This window comes from Myotis daubentonii, chromosome 13 (genome assembly GCF_963259705.1).
Source record: "Myotis daubentonii chromosome 13, mMyoDau2.1, whole genome shotgun sequence".
In the NCBI taxonomy this organism is placed as follows: domain Eukaryota; kingdom Metazoa; phylum Chordata; class Mammalia; order Chiroptera; family Vespertilionidae; genus Myotis; species Myotis daubentonii.
In genome coordinates, this window is record NC_081852.1 from 63958594 (window position 1) to 63979956 (window position 21363).

The window sequence follows — 21363 nt, forward strand, 5'->3', positions numbered from 1 at the left end:
TGGGGAACCTGGGGTGGGTGGCGGCCGGGGGTGGGGCCCGCTGCGGGCAACCGGAGAAGATGGCCCTGATCACAGGCCAGGCCTAGGGACTGTACATGCGCATGAATTTGTGTGTCGGGTCTCTAGTATATTAATATGCACATACCTGTGTTGTTTCTCAAAAGCTGAGTAATGAGAGAATGAAGTGGAATGTGTGGCATGAAATGAATGTTAATTCTTTTTTTAAAATAATAAATCTATTATATATATATATGTATATATGTGTATGTGTATATATATATATATATATATATATATATATATATATATATATAATTGATTTCAGAGAGGAAGGGAGAGGGGAGAGAGAGAAACAGTGATGAGAGAGAATCATTGATCGGCTGCCTCTGCACGCCCCCTACTGGGGATCGAGCCTGCAACCCAGGCATGTGCCCTTGGCGGGAATCGAACCTGGGACCCTTCAATCCGCAGGCTGACGCTCTATCCACTGAACCAAGCCAGCCAGGGCTGAATGTTAATTCTTGATTAACCAACTGCATAAAGTTGGTGTGCCCAGTGCCGAATCATTTAGACTGAGTGGTATGAAGACGACACCAAACGTGCTTGTTATGTCTGCAGCCTCGTACATTTTGGGTGAGCACATGACCTGAGGGCTGAGGCCTCCAGCGTGGCAGTGTGCACTCTGCAGGCATCCTGCCTTAGCTCTCCGCTCCCACTGCTGCCTGAGTGGCCTTGAGCCAGTCGGTTCCCTCAGCTGCCTCCTGTCAGGCCCCTCGTGGCAAACGTGAGCTGGTTGTAAGGGTTAAATGAAGGGGATGGTGCTTGGCTAATGACGATTGACTGCGCCTTGGCTGCTAGGGTGCAGAAGACCACCGTTAGGAGTCGGCAGGTCAGGGCCACCAGGCAGCATTTGCAGTCAGAATTATGTTTTTCTTTGGTGGTTTGTTTTTCTGTTTTATTTCAAATATTTGTTTGAATTAAAAGATTACATAGGTTTAAATTTTTAATTAAATTAGAATTAGTCCTTTCAAAGGAAGAGGTAATATTTCAAACCATTCTGTTTGGTTCATCAGCATGTAATTTTAAGTCTTTAAGTTACTTTTATACCACATAAAACCTATAACAGGTATTATTCAGGGGAGATTTATACGTGTATTTCTTAACTGCTTTATTTGGAACTGAAGACAAGGGAACTGATGTTTGTGGATTTGCACTCTGGTGATGGAGGTTCTTGCTTTTGAAGAACTCACTAGATCAGATTCCCATAACCTGTAGTGTACCTTGTGCTATTACACCAACTTGTGAAAATACTCTACTGGAGTCAGCAGAGTGCCTGGGACGGTACCCGGAGCGGTGCCCAGGAACTCGTGGGGAGGACCCACAGCTGAGCTGACTGTTCCTAAGAAGCAGCTGGAGAGAAGCTGCAGCCAACGGAAAACTACTCAGAAAGAAAACTGTGTTCTTGAAACGTGGGACGTGAGGAAAAGGAAAATTCAAAGGAAGCCCGGAACGCCTGACAGTTGTTTTTCCATAAGTAAAAGCTGCGTTAATTTCCTGAGTGTTGAGAAATCTGCCTCCAACGAGTAAGCACCGTTGAGTGATTGCAAAGCTCACGTGATAGGAATCATCTTGGCGCGAGCGCCTTTGGTCTTGAGCGGCTGTAATTTAGGTCTGCTTTCCCCATTAAACCTGAGGAGCCTCATGCTTCACGGCCTCCTCCTGAGGACTTGACAAGTGAACAATGCTGCCCGTTGATGGCTAGTCCAAACAAGGAGAGTTTGTGGCTTTGCTGTGGTAATTCATTTAATACGCCAGGTAATTTTAGGGAGCTGCTTGCATGATGAAAAAGCAGGCGATTTTCTCCCAGCTAGTAGTTGTACAGGATATTGGTATTAACATACGTGATTATTTACCCAGAGCATAATTCTGTCTTGAAGAATGTGTAAAAATAGGAATATGTTTGTGTAGATCTAGAAATATAAGATAGAGGTATATATGTGTATATAAACATACACATATATAAAAGCTTTTCTGGGACATTTTTGAAATCATTCAAAATTTTATTTTTAACCCTTTGAGCGGCAACCAATATCCTAGGAACTGTGCTAAAATTGCCAAGGCATTTTTGCTGATTTAACAGCAGTTTAGGGAAAAAATTATGAACCGCAAGTAAAGGAAGTTACATATTCAAAAACTTAAGGAAACCTGTACTACATTTGTTTTCATCTTTGACATACATTGTTTGCTGATTGTATTATAAAATACTAGTTGGAAAAAAAAATTGCCAGTAGCGCTCCCGGCACTTTTGAGAAAAGACAGGAGGAGCGCGATCACGCTCCCCGGGACTCTAGGGGTTAAAATGGCTCCCGTATTTCTCTCCCCTCGGCTATGGATGAGTGTGATTCTTCTATTCAACCAATTGTGTAAATATTTAATTCCTAGCATGCTTCAGTCAGTATGGTAGGTTTTGGGGACATATAGATAAATAAGACATTGTCCTTTGCACATTTTAGCTAACAAATCTTAAAATACTTTTTCAAAGTTCTTTTCATAGGTTTGCATTCATATTAAAAAGGGTAAAATACTATTAATAATATTAACAGCTATTGGCAACACCTGAACCTGTCATAATGTGGTCTTGCTTGGAGCCGGTCTGACCAAGTGTGTAAGTGGTACCTATAAGTGTGCAGTCAGCCTGTCTCCTGTTGGGCGACTGTAAAAGCGACCCACAACAAGAAAGCTTGCACTTTAAATTTCTGTACAGTGACTTGTTTCATGTCAGCGTTAGGAGAATTTAAAATGTTGTTATACCTTGCACTTTCAGAAAGTTCTCTTAACAGTTAATATAATCGAATTGCATACTGATATAATTTAAGAAAACATTCTTATAGTCTCTGTATTTTGGTATTCCCTGGCATCGAGAGCCTATAGGATACTAGCTAATTATGTGGCTTTGGCGTGTACTAATAATATTTCAGCAACATTTACTATAGTATTTGGGGGAGGAAGTGTCTGGTACAGTTTTTTTTTAATTTTATTTTACATTTACTTTTATCTTTATTGTTGAAAGTATTACAGATGCCCCCTTTTATTCCCCATTGACTCCTTCTAGCCCTCCCCCGCCCCCTGCCTTCACCACATGATACAGTTTTTTAAACTTTAGTATGGAAACTTGAAACATTCGCACAGTAGAGAGATTCGTATAATGAATTCTCAAATACTCATCTCCTGTCCTCACTAGTATAATACAATGGCCGGTCTTGTTTTGTCTACACGCTTACCCCATTACTTCCCTCCTGACCCCTCAGTGATTTTTAAGAAAATCCCAGACATCATGTAATTTCATTGTGCAACATTTCTGTGTGTATCTCTAAGAGAAAATAAAATCATTTGTGTTCCCTGTGAGTGCCGGCTAGGGAGAGTCCAGCAGGGCTCCGGAGCAGGCCTGACCCGCTGTGCTCGTAGCTAATTTGCATTTAGAAAGATCAAGAGTTTATGCTACTTGGGTATATCATCATTATTGTAACTCAGAGGGTTTGAAATGTTGATTTTGTAAGTACATCTAAGAAAACATGAGTCACCATTATGCATATGTATGAGGTGAGGTCAAGTCCTGGGCTCAGAGCGAACCTGCACTTGGCTTTGTCATTTGTGCATGACTGCCTCCCCCAAAACGTATGGGTCTTTGTTTAAATGCTGGGAGGCAGCATTCTGTAAGCTTCTGTGCACCTCAGAGAAAGAGCAGAGGAAAGGTATGCGTGTGGCTGGGGAAGGAGAAGCTGAACAGGGTAACTGTCGCCAAGGGGAGCAGTGACTTCCCTCTCACTCGGGCTCATCTAGCTGGTTTTGGGGATGGGGGGTTGTTTGTTTTTTTAAATATATTTATTGATTTCAGAGAGGAAGGGAGAGGGAAAGAGAGAAACATCAATGATAAGAATCATTGATCGGCTGCCTCCTGCACGCCCCCTACTGGAGATCAAGCCCACAACCCAGGCATGTGCCCTTGACCGGAATTGAACCTGGGACCTTTCAGTCCGCAGGACGATGCTCTATCCACTGAGCAAAACTGGCGGGGAGGGAGCTTTTATTTAATATCTTGAGATATCATTCACATACTACAGATTTCACCCCTAAGGTGTACAATCAGTGATTTTACCACCATCATCTAATTTTTTTTAAATTTTTTATTGATTTCAGAGAGGAAGGGAGAGGGAAAGAGAGAGAGAGAGGGAGAGAGAGAGAGAGAGAGAGAGAGAGAGAGAGAGATGGAAACATCAATGATGAGAAAGAATCAACCATCAGCTGCCTTCTGCACGCCCACACTGGGGATCGAGCCCACAACCTGGGCAAGTGCCCTTGGCTGGAATCGAACCTAGGACCCCCCAGTCCGCAGGCCGACGCTCTATCCACTGAGCCAAACCGGCCAGGGCCACCATCATCTAATTTTAAAACATTCTCATTACCCATTAGCAGACACTCCCCATCCTCCCCCCAGCCCAGCCCTTGGCAACCCTCCTCCCCTTTCTGTCTCTAGAGATTTCCTATTATGAATATTTCATGTAAGTGGGACTGTTTTAATACGTAGGATTGCTTCTTTTTGCTTCTCCTAAACCCGGAGCTTCTGGGATTCAATCAAATCCAACCTCTTTTGCTCTTGACTTTCTCTCTCTCTCTCCTCGGTTCCTCTTGATTTACACCTTGTTCTTTGCTTGGCGTTTACTTGACTTTGTGGCATTTATGGTCAGGCAGATGCTGACCTCTTCCCTTAGAGCGGGCGCTTTCTTATACAAGGGTTGTGAAATGAAACTTCAAAGGATATTTTAGGACTTACTTGTTTTTATACAGATTCTTTAAAAAAAAAAGTTGACTTAATCTAATTCAAGTAGTCAGATGTCCCCTGTGGGCCAGATTGCCCTTCTCTGTGCTCTGGATGGCTGTGCTGTGTACGAGAGCATTGATGTTACATGTAGACTTTGGGGTTACTTGACGTGCTCTTGCGGAAAACACGTGTAATAAGTTTCTTTTTCTGTTCTCTTTTGTGCTCCTTAACTGGATGAACCTGATTCTATTCGAATGTGACTGCAGTTCACAGGATTCCTTTGCACCTCACCTTTGGAGGTAAGTGCACCCCGACCTCAGCACTAGCATCGCCGGTGGACGTCTTGTGTGGGCCACGCACTTGGTAACGATCACTCACTGGATCATTTTGTTGTGACACATTCGTTCTTCAGTAACAGAAACGAGATGAATGCAGACTTTCTTGATAAGAGTTTTGACGACTTACAGAGCTATTCACCTTCCAAACAGGCCATTGCTTCTTTTTGGTACATTTTCTATTTTAATAAGTGGAGTGAACAGTATTGTGTCTCCTGCTCCCATAACTATTTTAACACCAGCCTTATATTCTCTGAACTGCCAAGGTGTTGACGAGCTGGAGAAGCACAGGCAGAGGCTGACATCAGGGACGTTTTATTTGGTTCGAAAGAGCTTTTGAAAATCTGTGGGTTGATTAGGGCAGAGCAGAGGACTGACCTTGACTGAGCTGTTCTTGTAACGCCCTCCTCTCGGTGCCTCGTTCACTTCCTGGTTTAGTCCTCGTGGTGGTTCTGCAGATTAGAACTGAGAAGCTGGTGATAAAATGTGAGAGAAAGAAGACACTTAGATATTCAGAGGACCAGGAGTCATTGTAGCTGCAGCGGATACGGAATAACTTGCAGGAGAGGCGTGAGACTGGGAAAAATAGAAAGGGAGGCGGCTGAGAGTGTCGAGACGCTTGGCTTTAGAGCCTTGTGGGTTCAAGATCATGCCTTCATTCCTGGCCACCTGGCCAGCCCCAGCTTCTCGAGCCGCTCACGGCAGTGAGAAGAGCCTGCTTTTCTTGCCTCCTGGCTTTATTCTCGGTAGTGTGCGCAGGAGCACGGAGGACAGAGGTGGTGGGACAGAGGCTGAGAGTAGCAGGTGTTACCCATATTTTGGCAGCTAAAAGCACAGCAGGTAACGTTTGTATCTTAATGTGGGTGATACTCTGACTGCCCAGCTGGGTTGTAGCCCCTCAGCCTCAGGTCTGTCGTCTTCGTCTCAGGGTTCTCTCAGGTGTAGGTGGGACTTGGGGCATCACCGCACACCTAGAGCTGCACCAAACGCGTGCTTTGTAATGAGCCCTCGCACCTGACTAGCACTGGGACTTTATGTGCGGACGCTTTAATCTTCGGTGAAAACAGAAGGGGAAGTATCAAGATTGAAGCTTAGGGATGGTTTCTGTCATTTTCTGTGTGATTTGCTTTTTCCACGTAATGAGTTGGAGTTGTACGTTGCCTTAGCTAAAGTGACCTATTTCTGATTGGACCTATGGACATGGGGAGGAAAAAAATAAAAATGTAACGTGGCCACTGTGCTCTTTTTTCCCTTAAAGTATTTGGGAAGTGGTTGAGGGCTTTCTGTTGATACTGTTTTAGACTGGAATTTCCCAGGGGCTACCTGATGACAGTTATTGTCTGCTATCTCCCTCCCCCCACCCCCAATCTCCAGGCATTGAGCTCAGGACTCGGCTCCTTGGCCCCGCGGAACCTGAGAGCCAAAGCAAAGCTAAGGCAGGAGAATGTTGGGAGTCTCTAAATGTTTGATTTTGCCACTAAGCTTATGGTTTAGCTGTAGAAGGAACACCTTGGCTAATCTGAGAAGCTAGTGATAAAATTGTGAGAGAAAAGGCTAGTATGCTAAGTGTCCCACCATTCGACCAGTCGCTATGATGCTCACTGACCATCAGGGGGCAGACGCTCCGAGCAGTAGGCTAGCTTGCTGCTGGGGTCCGGCCGATGGGGACTGGGCGAGACGTGCCAGACACGCCCTGGAGCCCTCCCGTGGTCCCTCTCCAACCCTGATCATGCACTGGTGGGGTCTCTCAGCCTGGCCTGTGCCCTCTCGCAATCCGGGACCCCTTGGGGGATGTCAGAGAGCCTGTTTCGGCCTGATTCCTGCAGGCCAGGCCGAGGGACCCCACTGTTCATGCACCGGGCCTCCAGTTTCGAATAAAAGAAAAACAATCTGGTAGAGACTGAAGTACATGAGACTTGCAGGTGGAAATGAAGGAGACTAAATTTCACTTTGTCCACGAAAGCTGCTCTGAATGAACCATGTCCCTTTGTTGCAAGTCCTCACAGTTACCGGCCACGTGCACTGATGAGATTGTCTGGGTAGTAACTCCATCAGTAACGGGATCCGCTGCCGCTTGAGTGGAGCCATGTGTGGAGCGTCGTTGCTTCCCTCTGTGGGGCTGACCCTTCACGTTCCTGTGAGCTGAGGACTAATAGAGCTCATTACGCTTTATGGGAAAAGAGCTTTTATCACCTCGTCAAGTCAGGCAGCATATTTCCATTCTCGTCCCCGTTTTGTGTGGCTCTGCGGCTGCTGATGTGCGCTCCCTGCTAGGTTTACATCGGCCTCTCCCTTACAGACGTTTTTATTGACATTGCTAAGTCTGAATTACATTTTGTGTGGCACCACCTACAGATGTCTTCAATTAGGTGTAGGTAAGTAAAGGGATTATATATCAGAGGCCGAGAGATTCTTGAAATTCTCCTCTGAGTCAGGCCCGGCCAGCAGTGCGGTAGGGGGCAGTCTCAGCCCCATTCTGGAGGGGACAGCACAGGAGGGGCCTGTGAGGAACTGAACTGTGTGTGACTGCGGGCTACTAGGTCTGTCTTCAGAGGTGTCCTTCCAGTCCTTCATTTCAGATCAATTAAAGTCTTCAGTTGCAGTTACTTTGACTTACCAAGAAGTTGGCACCTACGGTGTGTGGGTGCTGTGCTAAGCTCCCTGCTTCCCTTGTTTCAATTCTCACAAAGTGTCTATGAGGTAGATAGTCCCCATGTGCTTACGATGCGCATTGAGCCTGGAGAGGTAGGCGGGGTAAGGTCAGCATCGCAGCTGCTTGTGTGAGCGGCAGTGACGACAGGCGGAGTGGATGAGGACACTGCTCTGACACTCGTGACACATGAAGTGATGTCACGTTATTGGAAGGAAGACAGTGATGAGTTGGAGACGAGTCTGTAAACGCTAGAGCAAGCTTTCTCAACCTCGGCACTGTCGGGGTCGGTTCCGTCCTTGCTGTGGGTGCTCTCCTGAGCAGCACTCCTGTCTCTTACCCACACGGATGCCAGGAGCACCCTCGGTCTGAGCTGGAGCCAAATGTCCTGGGTGTGTGTGGGGGGGCCACTGCCCTAGAGCAGCCTTAGAAAAAGATAAAGGAGACACAGTCACAATCCAGTAGTGAAGACGGCAGCGACGAGAGCACATTTTCAGTCTCTCAGGGGGTCAGGAAACGAAGGAAAGGCGGACAGAGCACAGGTGAGACAGAAAACAAATGGCAAGATGGCCCGCTTGAATCCACCACTATTGACTTTATATTAAATATAAACGGTCTAAACCAGTGGTTCTCAACCTGTGGGTCGCGACCCCTTTGGCAGTCGAAATGACCCTTTCACAGGGGTCGCCTAAGACCATCCTGCATATCAGATATTTACATGACAATTCATAACAGTAGCAACATGACAGTGATGAAGTAGCCACAAAAATAATTGTATGGTTGGGTCACAACATGAGGAACTGTATTTAAAGGGCCAGAAGGTTGAGAACCACGGGTCTAAACCAAAGCCCGGCTGTGGAAATGTTTGTAGCTGCACTGTCTCCAACCTGGATGTTGCTAGTGGTCACACAGCTACTGAGCTCATTAGGAGCCGAATTTTCAATTTTCTTAAATGTTAGTTAACTTACGTAGCGGTGTGTGGCCAGACCTGCATTGAAAGACACCCAGTAATTTTTCATATGATGGGGATCATATTTTCCATTTTACAGTGTTGTAGTCTTACTTAACTTGGAGAAATGTTCATGTTACTAAAAAGTCTTGGTAAAAATAGTTTTTACTTATTACATAACAGTTGCTCATATAAATGTACTGTAATTAGCTTCTTTATTTTACGGTTTTAATTTGTTTCTTTAGTGTACCGATTGCCAGAAAATTAGGAATTTGTTGCATTTGATTTTTAAATCACTTTTACAAAACTGGTTAACCCTGAATGTTGGTATTTGCAGTTTCAATATTAAACTTATTTATTTAATTTCTTATTATAGACTATTTCAAATTTTCAAGTTTAGTTTCTATTTTTCTTAAGAAATAATGTAGTCCTAGCCGGTTTGGGTCAGTGGATAGGGCGTCAACCTGTGGACTGAAGGGTCCCAGGTTCGATTCCGGTCAAGGGGATATGCCCGGGTTACAGGCTTGATCCCCAGTAGGGGGCGTGCAAGAGGCAGCCGATCAATGATTCTCTCTCATCATTGATGTTTCTATCTTTCTCTCCCTCTCCCTTCCTTTCTGAAATCAATTTTAAAAAAAATTAAAAATAAATAAATAATGTAGATTTTGATGCCATAGTGGTTTAGCACACCTTTGGGTTTCTATTTTTAAAATGAATTCAAAGTTTAGTAGATACAGTATTTCATGAAACCATTAACAAAAGGCAAAACAAGGAGTAAGTTATTGTAAGACAATGCGTACTTTTCATCGCGCTTAAGAAGAGTACCATTGGGGGCCTCCATAAACTTGTTTAAAACAGTTCAGGACACCAGTTGTCCAATCACGGCTTGTGGTGAACAGCTGTGTTTGGGGGAGGCGCTTCTGGCTGCCACTGAAGGAAGGAGGACACAGGCTCTGATCCTAAAGCCCCTGAAGACATTCCCTGTTCCTGTCTTTGACGCCCCTCCTCCCCCCCAACCTACAGTGTCACCTCTGGTGCCTGGCAACTGACTCCCCCTTTGAGTCTCTAAAGTGTGTGTTTTAAGCATAACAGGTACATGGAGGCAGATGGTCAGGAGACAGGTGCACTTTATCAGAGAGAATAGACACTCATTTGGGGAGCAGTTGGACTAGAAGCCTGAAGTGGCCTATTAACATCGGTGGCACCCGCACAGCGCCCTGGGATTGTGCTGCATGGCTCATTAATCACAGCCGCTGCCATCTCCCGGGTGTGAGGGGGGCTTCCTTTTGTGTAGCTGGTGGTGAGCTTTATTCTACTTTTCCTGTTGTCAGCTCAATCCTTGAAATGAGGAACTTTTGAGAAATAACTTTGCTTATTCTTTCACATATCCAAATCTGTATAAACTGCAGGCATGAGAAAGATAAACTATTAAATAATTGCTATCACATCACTGACTTAAGTATGAGGAGATTAAAGCTAACTGCAATTATTAGTTTAAATAACTTTGCTATTAAATGAATGAGCCACTGATGTAACTTCATGGACATAATCTTTTAGGATATGCCGTTCAGACCCCTTAAACCAAAAGCGAAACTGACCCAAATTTGCAGGGTGCTTTTGTTGGTACATTGTCATTTGTTTCTTACAACTACTTTTGAGCGTGAGTAGTAGGATGATTCCTATTTTTAAAGTGTAGAAACATACTTTTAAAATAAGTTAAATTATTGTCTTGGATCAGTTTGTAACTCCATGGTTTCATGATTGTCTTGCTTAATTGACTCCTCGTGGATTTCAGGTTTCCTCCTCTGTGATGTGAGGGGGTCAGAGTAGGTAGTTCTGTGGCTTCCTTTTCCTAAGGAATTGGAAGGCAGCCCCCGTATCTACATAAAGTGCTTTGCAGGTGGCGAAGGTCCCTGGCTTTCACATGCATTGAGAGATGGGAATAATACCTGTGGGAGGGCAAACTGCTCATTCAAACCAGTGAAATGAATGGAAGCAGGTTATTAAAAGCAAAGTCCAGGGAATGAGAGAAATAATGGTTATTGGAAATGAGAAGGTAAATTGCAATCTTAAAAAATATTTCAAGCTGATACACAAATTTGTCTAATTAGCTTTTTTTGTTTGTTTTGTTTATCCTCACCCGAGGATATTTTGATTTTTTAATTTTATTTTTATTTTTTAGAAAGAGTGGATGGGAGGGGGAGAGACAGAGAGAGAAGCACCGATGTGAGAGACACATGGATTGATTGCCTCCTGCAAGTGCCAAACTAGGGTGAGCCTGCAACCGAGGTACAGGTGCGTGCCCTGGACCAGAATCAAACCCGGGACATTTCAGTCTGCGGGCCAGCGCTAGCCACTGAGTCAAACTGGTTACGGCCTCATCAGCGTTTGACCTGGAGGGTTCTGACAGTCAAGCTCTCCCCTCTCCATCTCCCGGCCACTGCAGGCTTGCTCTCCTGTGCGATTATTTCCAACAACAGGGAGCGCATTCCTGTGGGCCCCAGGGCTCCCCTCTGAAAGGCGGTTCCTGGGAAATGCCAGGACACACAGGGGTTGGGGTCTTCCTTGTGGCGAGTTGGCGTGGTCTAGTTTCTGAAACAGGGGGTTAGGCTTCATCTTTCAGCTGTTGGTGTTGGTTGAGGTGGTGTAGCCATAACAGGCAGTTCACCTGTCCTCTTGAACCTGTGTCTGCTTCCAGGGAATAATAGTCACGTTAGAGCAAAGCTACATGTGGGTTTGACATAATGCATTGTAGTCGGTGGAAGCTCTTAAAAGTTTGAAGATGTGTTTATTGCCCAAGCAGCACTTGAACTACTCCGTGGAAGTTAGAAACCACGGACACTGCTGGCACCTCAGTGAGTCCTCGTGTTTGTTGTGGTGACCGTGGTCCCCTGTGCAGGTACTTCCCCTCCCACCATGCGCTGCTCTGTGGGAGGAAGTGGCTCTGTGCAGCCCACACTTCAGCTGGAGGGAGTTCTGCTCCCCTGCCTTTCGGTTCTTCCTGATTTTTAGAGAGAGGGGAAAGGAGAGGGATGGAGAGAGAGAAACATCGCTGAGAGAGAAACATCGATCAGCTGCCTCCTTCACACCTGGGCATGTGCCCTGGCCGGTAATCAAACAGGTGACCTCTTGGTTCCTGGGTCAATGCTCAACCACTGAGCCACACTGGCTGGGCAACACTACTTTCTTTCAGTATTTCAGCTCGGGCCTTCGGACCTCTTTCACTTCTCCCCTGCCCCTTTGATGTTTCTCCGTTCATCGCGGTTTGTTTTTCTTGTGTTGAGTCCTTCCTTGCTTTTGGCACTACCAGATACTTTAGGCTCATTTTGTCCATTTCCTTCCTCAGTCCTGGAGTCAGTCAGTCCTCCGCAGAGAAATGGTTCGCTTTTTCTTTTTCTGGTTCCTTTGATTGCAGAATGGAGAAACCAAGATCTGGGTGCTCGGTGTGCTTGTTACTACGGGGGTGTCATTTGTCTTAGGCCTTATCTCACGGACAAGTAAATACATGTGTGTGTGCTAACCCTTCTATGTGCACATCTGTGACAAACTGCTCGTGTGTGTCTGTTTTCACAGCCAGAGAATCCCCCTAATGGACCCGATTGTGGCTACGGCTCCTTTCACCAGCAGTACTGGCTGGACGGCAAGATCATCGCTGTGGGGGTGATTGACATCCTTCCCTACTGTGTGTCGTCTGTGTACTTGTACTATGATCCTGATTATTCGTTTCTGTCCTTGGGTGTCTACTCTGCACTACGGTAAGATTGCCTTAGACCGGTGTTAGGGTCATATAGAACTTCCAGTAACTCCTCATTTGATGATGTTTCATCATAAACAGTAGAAATCCTATTGTGATAGTACATATAATTTGTTGCTACAGTAATCTCTTATATATTGGTATTTAGAAACACCCCTTTTAGAACTGAGGCCAGTGCCTGATGGTAATTCCCAAGCTTTTGAAGGTTTCCATCCATCTGCTCTAGTGCATGAGAAGTCAATGTATTTGTGGGATGTTTTTGTTGTTTAGTTTATGCATTTATTTAAGCTCCCCTGTCAGAACCACTTAATGATCCTTAAATGTGATATTTATTTTCCTTGTCATCAGTGTTGTATATATTGTTTTCATAAAGGTTAAGTGAATCTGGCACAAATGAATTGAAATATGCAGTTATGTAAAGTAGATCGATTAGGCCCGGGAGTCCTCGCCTCGGCTTGACTTGACGTCGGCTCCATATCGGGCGATGACTTCCCTTGTATGTCAGCTGCCAATACGTGCAGCACAGCGCACATACCTCAGGTGCATGATCCTGAGGTGAAGAGAGCGGGGCCTTATTCCACGAAAATGCTTGTTTCTGTTTTCATTCTTCCTGGTGCCTGTATGGGGGGGGGAGGGGGGGGCGAGGGGGCGGGGCAGGGGAATTGAGAACAGCTCTTCTGTTCGGGAGCTTGAGTCTCTTTTTGTCCTTCGATATCATTGTGTCATTTTTTTCCTCTCCCAGTTCCTCTGTCTGATGGTCACATTTTTACATCATGGTAAAATATACTCTGCAGTTATTTTAATTATTGTGTACTGGGGTTTTTTTTGTATTTATGGAAGTAAAAGTTAATATTTTCTTTAATCACCATTTGATTTATTTTTTTGATTTGGTCCATAATTGATTTTTGTGTGTGTTTCAATGGCCCATGATATAAAGAATTTCTCCATCTTGGTATTTTCAACCCATCTTATCTTAGTGATAGCAAATGCACAATTATACAATATTTACAACCGATCTCTAATCATCTTTTACTTTTCTTATGTATTTAATTGCATTTTTATATAAACTAAAAAATATTTATGACTCTTGGTGATCTCACTAAAATTGGAACTGATCATTTGAAGCAATCGCATTTTATAACCTGAGACATGTATTCTGTTGATTTCAGAAAAGATACTCTTTCTTCATATCGAAATCAGTTAACACTTGGAAATTATTGCGATTTTTTTTGTATCTATCACTTTACAGTGCATAGCTGTGGATTTGTCTAGACATCACAGATGAATATTAAGAATATTTATTCCTATATAATAAGTCCCATTCATGTCTCAATAACTAAGAGACATAGAAATCCTGCATTTGAGATAGTAAATAATTAATTCCCTGCAAAATGAGAGAGTTGTGTTTATTGTTTGATGTACTTTGGGAAAATTCTAGAGAGCTTTGAGGAGGAAGCAGGGAGCCTGCACAGGAGAGCACCGGGAGGTGCCCCATCTGCACCCCTTCCCGCCCTTCCCTTAGCGCCCTCGAGGTGGAGCTGCTGAGCTTGTGGAGGAGAGAGAACTAGGAGATCAGTATTTCAGAGCAAAATCGGAGCCAGTAGGTCACAAGTTCCAATTCTGTTACTACCGACTTTAATGTAGTTCAGTGAAACCTGTTCAGGTAGTTTTTCTCACCAATCATTTAATATAGATTTTTGTGTTTCAATCTATAATCAATATAGATTTTTATGTAATCTAGTCTGCAGATTTGAAAAATGTTTGAATTGGCGATCTTGAGCATGGCTTTTTTTTTAAAGATGTATTTTAGCAATGTAATTCATTCGTTTAGTAGATGCTTACTTGAGTTCTATTTACATGTTCAAAAGCCAAGAACATAATCCTAGGCCCTCTGCTGGGCTGCGACAAATAAAACCACGGAGGGCTTGAGGCTGCTGTGACGCAGGGTGGTCGGGCGAGGCTCTGAGCAGGTGCAGTTGAGGAGCAGAAAGCAGGAAAGGAGCCGGCTCTGTACAGTCTGGGGTAGAAGTCCAGGGACCCTGAGGAGGGGAGGAAAGAGAAGGAAGGTGTGGCGGGCTAGGGTGTCGGCTGGCGATGGGCAGTGATGGGCAAGGAGGGCAGCGAGGCAGCTGGCAGCGGTGAGGAGGGGCAGAGGGACAGGGCTTGTGGGTCATGGGAAGGAGGTTGGACTTCAAGTGTGATACCAACCCAGTGCCAGCGTGAGGTTACCTGATCTGCTTAATGAATAACAGCAAGAAACCGTACTAAATAGATGTCTCCAACTTTATGGTGTTTGAATTTCAGATTAACCACTATCTATGGCCAAGAAAGTATGAAACCTGAATTCAGATGCATTTACTCAAAATTCAGAGGTTTTTTTTGGTGTCTTTATATTAAAAATCATCTCACAGTGTTTTTAAAATAGTTCTTTCAATACTTGGATTTTTTTTTGATAGCTTAGTATCAAATTTTACCAAATATTTGTCATCAATTTACATACATTGTTGGAACTAGATATAACTGTTCTTTATTCTTCTTTTGACAGAGAAATTGCTTTCACTAGGCAACTTCATGAAAAAGCATCTCAACTCAGCTATTATTATATGGGTTTCTACATTCACTCATGTCCCAAGATGAGATATAAGGTAACGTTGATTTCACACATGTCTGCTGTAGATCCAGTTTATGAAAATCCGTGCTTTCACAGTTTGTCATCACAATAGTGTCACTTGCTTGTACATTTCTAATGGACATCAACACATTTCTTTAAGCGTCTTCAACCTTTCGTAGTGTCTAGCCCAGGGGTGGGCAAACTTTTTGACTCGAGGGCCACAATGGGTTCTTAAACTGGACCGGAGGGCCGGAACAATAGCATGGATGGAGTGTTTGTGTGAACTAATATAAATTCAAAGTAAACATCATTACATAAAAGGGTACGGTTTGGGGTTTTTTTTTAGTTTTATTCATTTCAAACGGGCCGGATTCGGCCCGCGGGCCATAGTTTGCCCACGGCTGGTCCTGTTCATCGCCTTGAATAGTGCCTTACCCATCAGCACTTAATAGTTGTTTAATGTAGTTAATCTGCAGTAATTTGCTGACCATGTAGAAATCTTAGCTGTTCTGGGTAAATTAACATGCTTTTTCTGAATGAAGCCTGGGGAAAATCAGTTCAGAAGTGAGGAAGTTGGGGGAAAGTATAATCATTTTGCCACAAGAATTAAAGCTGAGTAATCCCCATAGAACTGTTCCTGGTTTGAAGGGTTCCAGCAGCATCCAGCTTAGACCAGGGGAACGTTGATATTTTTAGGAAGAAGACAGGTGTGGAGTCCGTCTAGCAGCTGGTTTGGTTTGTGGCTGTGACCCTGTTGGTGAGGTTTTGTGCCCCGGTCTGCTGTTAACACTGTGAACGTAACATTAATCAGCTTATCTCCTGAGGACATGAGTGGGGCTCCAAGAAATAAGCGCTGGGAGCGATGCAAGTTTATAAACTGTTCATTTCCACATGGGGTTTCCTGTAGTGCTACCAACATGCTAAGAGAGCCAGCCGTTAGGTTTTTGGAAATAGTGATTTTGCTGGCATTTTTCCATGTTTTAATATTCTCTATAGGCTAGCCGTGGGCAAAACTTGTTTTAATGCTGCCAGGCCTTTGGGATCTGAAGGCGGTGTTTTGGCTGAGCTCATTATCCAGATCTGTCTGTGGCCAGAGTTAGCAGAGATTGAAGGCAGTCGGCATGGGTGTCATGGCGTGGCCAGACATCAGATGGTTGAAACAGCAGAAAGGGCTCGGAAATGTCAGAAAAGAAACAAAAGGCTCATTAGCTGTGATTAATCATCCTTAAACTCGGTGCCGGCCTTGGCCGTGGTCTAACAGCACGGGCACAGGTGGTGCCAGCGCTGCTGCTGGTCTAAGGGAACAGATGACCTCGCCGTTGCTGCATGGACAGAGCCCAGCATACGGCTTCCTGGAGCTAATGCCCAGTGACCACAGAGGCATTGCTGTAGTGTAGGGGCTTCCGATGCCTCCTGCTGGCAGGGGCGAGTAAAAACATCACATGCTCATCACAACTTCTTGTGTTTAAATTGTTGTTTTAGGTTTTGCTGCCTCAGAGTCAAAGGCGGTTTCCTCAGGGTCTGTGTGCTGAGCTTCCGTCACTGATGGGAGCGAGTGGAAGCTCCGTGCGGTTCATGGACCCAGAGTCTGCACTGGCTCACGTCTTCCTTTTAGCAACATGAGGAGAGGTTGGAGAATTGAAATGCATCTAACTGGCTCTGCTTACCAGATTCATGATGAGGTGTCTGTCACTTCTAACTGGAGAACCCTAAGGTCCTTGCATATTCATGAAAGGTAGATGTTAACGGGATTGAAAGCGTATTTAATCAATGTTTCTTCTTTTCCCGTCCTCCTCTACTCATTCCCACAAAGAGGCAGAGCTTGGTGTGGAGGGAACATGATTTCTAACCTGGAAAGACAGTCTTGGGGTCATCAATGAGTTTATGGCTGTGTCACCTCTGGGGCTTCTGAAAAGCACTGATGAGCTCTGCCCGGAAGAAGGAAGCTTGCCGCTCTCTCCACAGCGTCCACAGCCTGGGGCGCTGTTTTATGTGTGCGCCTCTCTCCTGCCATCTCTCACCTGATAGGGCACTCACACACCCACCTCTGCAGGTGCAGCAGGGGGACTCCTGTCCTTTCTGAGTGCACGTTGTAGCTCCTTGCGCGCAGCTGTTCGTAGCGTGATCCCTGAGTGTCCATGGAGAGCCTGTGTTGTGAGAGCATGCGGACGCCAGGCACGAGGACCAGGAGCAGACGTGGCCCCTGCTTGCCAGGCCCTTGAGCAAACCATGTCTCCTCTGTCACTGTCCCGGTCCCAGAAAACTCCTTGACAACCAAGAACTCTGGCTCAATGGCTGAGGTTTGAGAGGCTTGGGTAAAGGGCTGCCCATCGCCGTTGGTCTGAGTTGCTCGGTTACTGTGGGTAATGTGACTGCTGCCGTCAGAGAGGAGCTGTCAGAAAGAGTGACTGGGCTCACGTGGCCATGGTGACATAAAGTATCCTGTATGACACACCAGAGAGGTTTCCTGGGCCCAATCCATGGCCCTGGGCAGCCATAACTCATTGAGGACACCGGACTGTCTGACATTTTCTTGAGGAGGCTCACGTGTGGCCCTCACGTCACTTCAAGGTGATTTAGTGTTTGTGCAAGGAGCCGATAGCCCGTCTGAGGCCTGGGGAGGAGCACACAGCACCTGGGCTGGCATTTCCAAAGTGTGATGCTCACTGTTCTGCTTCCCATGTGCGAGGAGGTCTGCCTTCGTGTGTGTAAGTCACTCTGTTGTCCTTTCCTGTGGGAGTAAACAGGAACCGCAGCTTCCTAACAACCGAATGGGTTGAATGACTCTGCCCCTCGCAGCTGCATTCAGTTTATCTTTCCTAGTACAGAGGGCACCCACCGTGCTGGCTGCTGCTTGTGGGATGGGAGGTCATTTTGGGACCAGCTTTTGAGGTGCGGCCCGTCCTCGCTCTGGGTGGGCACTAAGCTGTCAGAGAAGCACGTGTGCACGTGTGTCTGACTGGTTTCCCGGCTGTTACTCTGCCTCCGTGTTGATGTTAGAGTGAAGCCAGCTCCCCCTTCGCTCCCCCAGGACTCCCCCTCCCGGCTCCGACCTTCTTTCCTTCTTGCATCTGCATCTGGACATGTTCTCTCCTCATGTCTTCATCCTGTGAGGCGAGGCAGCTGTAGGATTTCTATGCCGGACCTTTCAGAACCTGCTGTCTCCATTGGTGGCATTAGCTAAAGGGAAGCCGTTGTGAGCAGCATCGTTATCTCGGTGGGGCAGTGCCGGGAAGCAGAGCAGCCTGGGCTGCTGTGAGGACCTTCTGCCCGGTGGCCAGCTCATTCCTCTTCGCTCTTGTAAAATACGATTCCATTTCAAATGCCAATCGTGTCTCCCCTCCGTCTCTATCCTCCTGGAGCCTGGGGCCTGGCTTTAGACCCCGGCCTGTGTGGGTGTGTCTGCGACTTGAGTCAGACCCTGCTGCAGTCTGCCGGCCTGGGCTGCTTTGGTTTTCTGGATCATCGCTGAACCCTTACTCAGGTGGTTCTCTGCAGTTTCCATGTCTGACCGTGCATAGTCTGGGCTCCTTGTCCCAAATCCACCCCTGGTTCTGACAGTGGCTTTAAAAAATTTACTATTTTACATTATGGGAATGTTACCCCTTTCATATATCCTTAAATTCTCATAATTGGAAAGTGTTTGGGTTTTTTAAGAAACCCTTCCGTCGAGGCACAGTGTAAATCTCGGGCAGTGCACAGAAGTGGAGAGAGAGCCCATGGAGACCACAGGATGAACACAGCCTGGCGCCCTCTGATCACCTCCTGGAGATGGACATTCCCTCCCTGGCAGTCCTGCTGTAAAGGCCAGAGAGTAGTAGTGGGTTGAAGGCCACGTGGTCTGCTCTTGTGGCAAAGCAGCCATAAAAAGTATGTAAGCAAGGGCACGGCTGTGCTCCAGGAAGCCTCTGCTCACGACTTGGAAAGTGAATTATGTAGTTCCTACAGGTCACGGAGTGGGGGCATTCTTTCATTTCAACCTTTGACAATGTAAGAGCCATTTTAGGGTGCAGGCCATGCGAAAGCGAGCAGCAGGCCAAATGGGGCTCCTGCCATAGCGTGCTGACCCCTGCCCTACAGCGTCAGGCAGACTCACTGCCGTGGATTGAAGCACAGTGAGTGCCTTCAGCCTCAGGGCCTGTGCTGATACCCAGGATGTTGCCAGGGTCTGTCCGCTGGGCACCCCGCTGGCTGCTCAGAGGCTGCGTCTGCGGAGCTTCCAGGCGGCTGCAGGTCGGCAGCTTCCAACCTGCTCCGTGCTCCACACTCTTGGGCTCGAAGCTGTAAAATCGCCATAATTTCAGGCTCTGCATACTCGTGACTTGTCAGAATTACCCTCCCGCATCTGGAAGTCGTAGACTTCAGCTTCGGTTTTATTTCTACTATTTCCAGAGAGCTCTGATGTGATAATCATGCTATTTTGATTTCTCCAAACTGTTACTAGATGTAAAGGTGATGATTGGCTCCTTAAATTTTGGGAGGATGTGGTGTGTGTGTGTGTGTGTGTGTGTTTTGAAAGCAGGAGTAGCTATCTCTTTTTTTTAACATATTTTTATTGATTTCAGAGAGGGAGAGAGAGATAGAAACGTCAATGATGAGAGAATGATTCATCGGCCGCCTCCTGCACGCCCCCTACTGGGAATCGAGCCTGCAACTCAGGCATGTGCCCTTGACTGGAATCGAACCCGGGACCCTTCAGTCCACAGGCCGATGCTCTATCCACTGAGCCAAACCAGCTAGGGCAGGAGGATGTATTTTTTTGTGTAAAGTCAAAGATAGATGACACTGTGGAAGAATGGTTGAATGGTTTGGCTGTTGGTAACTTTCCCTTTACATATGCATTTTAAAGTTAAGTCCTTTCAGCTCCAGCCGTTTTGGCTCAGTTGATAGGGCGTCAGCCTGTGGACTGTAGGGTCCCAGGTTCGATTCTGGTCGAGGGCACATACTTTGGTTGCAGACTCCTCCCTGGCCAGGGTGTGTGCAGGAGGCAACCCATTGATGTGTCTCTGTCACACCAATGTTTCTCTCTGTTTTTTCCTCTCTCTTCCACTCTCTAAAGATCAGTGGAAAAATGTCCTCTGGTGAGGATTAAAAAATAAAAATAAAGTTCATTCAGACCACCAATACCATATTCTTATATCATAAACGTTTTTTGTTTTTTGCGTATGTGGTTTTATAATGGGCTGAAATGGATAAAACTATAACATTACAAAGATGTTAATTACTATCATCTTGAGGCTCTGTAAATTCTGTTCTGGCGGCGTGGTTGAGTTGGGGCCAATTTGATATTTTAAGCTGGATGGAATGAATAAGTAAGCTTTCTCAAGTTGTCATCCAAGATTGTTTGGTGTTTATAACATCATAAATTCTTCACAGTAAGTTATCTAGAATTCTGTGAATGGACTTGCTTTGCCCACTCTGAATACTGTTTAAGGCAACAGTCGCTATGTTCTTCATAATCCCGTAACGGATGGTTGAGAACGGGAGGAGGCGGTCTATTCGTTATCCCTTGAGCTTGCTGACGTGTGGGCCCTCCCCAAGCTGTCACGTCGCCTTCTCCCGAGTGCTTCCTTGCAGAGACACAGAATATTGATGACACTCACGGCGTAGGATGTAGGTTCTCCCGGACTCCTGCTGCCCGGGTGAGGGGAGGCTCTCCTTAAGCTTGAAGCAGTTAGGTCACTGCTATGAATTTCCCCTCAGGCAGGACAAAAGGGATGATTACCAAAGATCACCCCCTGGGGTACACAGGAGGTTCCGCTAACTTCTTATTTCCCTCAGGGGTGTCATTACACAGACTTTCAGGAGTGAGGCTTTCATAGTCATTGAAAAACGTTTGCTGGGAAAATATAGCTTCGGATAGAGGCGTGACCAGTGAGGCAGCTCGCTGTGTGTGAAGCTGTGTTTTCATGACTGTGTGCAGCACTGGTTTGACGCGGGGCCTCTCAACTTGAACAAGAACCTTGAAAACAACGTGTTTCTCTGGGGTTCAGCCCCCGATGGCGCTAAGCAGGCGCGTCTCCATGAACAGGACACGGGCCATGAGTCACTTGGCTTCTCTCTCCCCGCCCTCCTAAACACCAAAATGAGACTGGAGACTGCCCAGGGTCCGAGGCTCTTCTAGCTTGGAAATGGTCTGATTTTCTATTTTTAAGGAATACAGGATGACACAGCTTAGTTTAAGTCAGCAAACACTAAGTATTTATTGAGAGCTCAGTCCATACAAGGTCTTCTGCCCAGGCACA

The 21363-nt window shown here is 45.9% G+C and overlaps 1 protein-coding gene and 1 long non-coding RNA gene across 30 annotated transcripts in view; one reads left to right on the plus strand and one right to left on the minus strand.

Annotated features, from left to right (window-relative positions):
• The window catches only part of LOC132214495 (uncharacterized), a 385317-nt gene that overhangs the window by 26893 nt on the left and 337061 nt on the right, over positions 1–21363 (minus strand). The gene's annotated exons all lie outside the window — the stretch shown is intronic.
• Positions 1–21363, plus strand: part of ATE1 (arginyltransferase 1) — a 51610-nt gene that overhangs the window by 16829 nt on the left and 13418 nt on the right. For 17 of the 29 annotated variants that reach the window (XM_059661858.1, XM_059661859.1, XM_059661850.1 and 14 more), the window contains 3 exons: positions 5086–5118; positions 12327–12508; positions 15053–15152. In XM_059661858.1, coding sequence (XP_059517841.1) covers positions 5086–5118; positions 12327–12508; positions 15053–15152 — 315 coding nt within the window. Of the gene's footprint in view, positions 1–5085; positions 5119–12326; positions 12509–13249; positions 13284–15052; positions 15153–16600; positions 16810–21363 lie in introns of those variants that run through there. The other 12 variants (XM_059661849.1, XM_059661852.1, XM_059661866.1 and 9 more) reach the window with 5 other exon arrangements.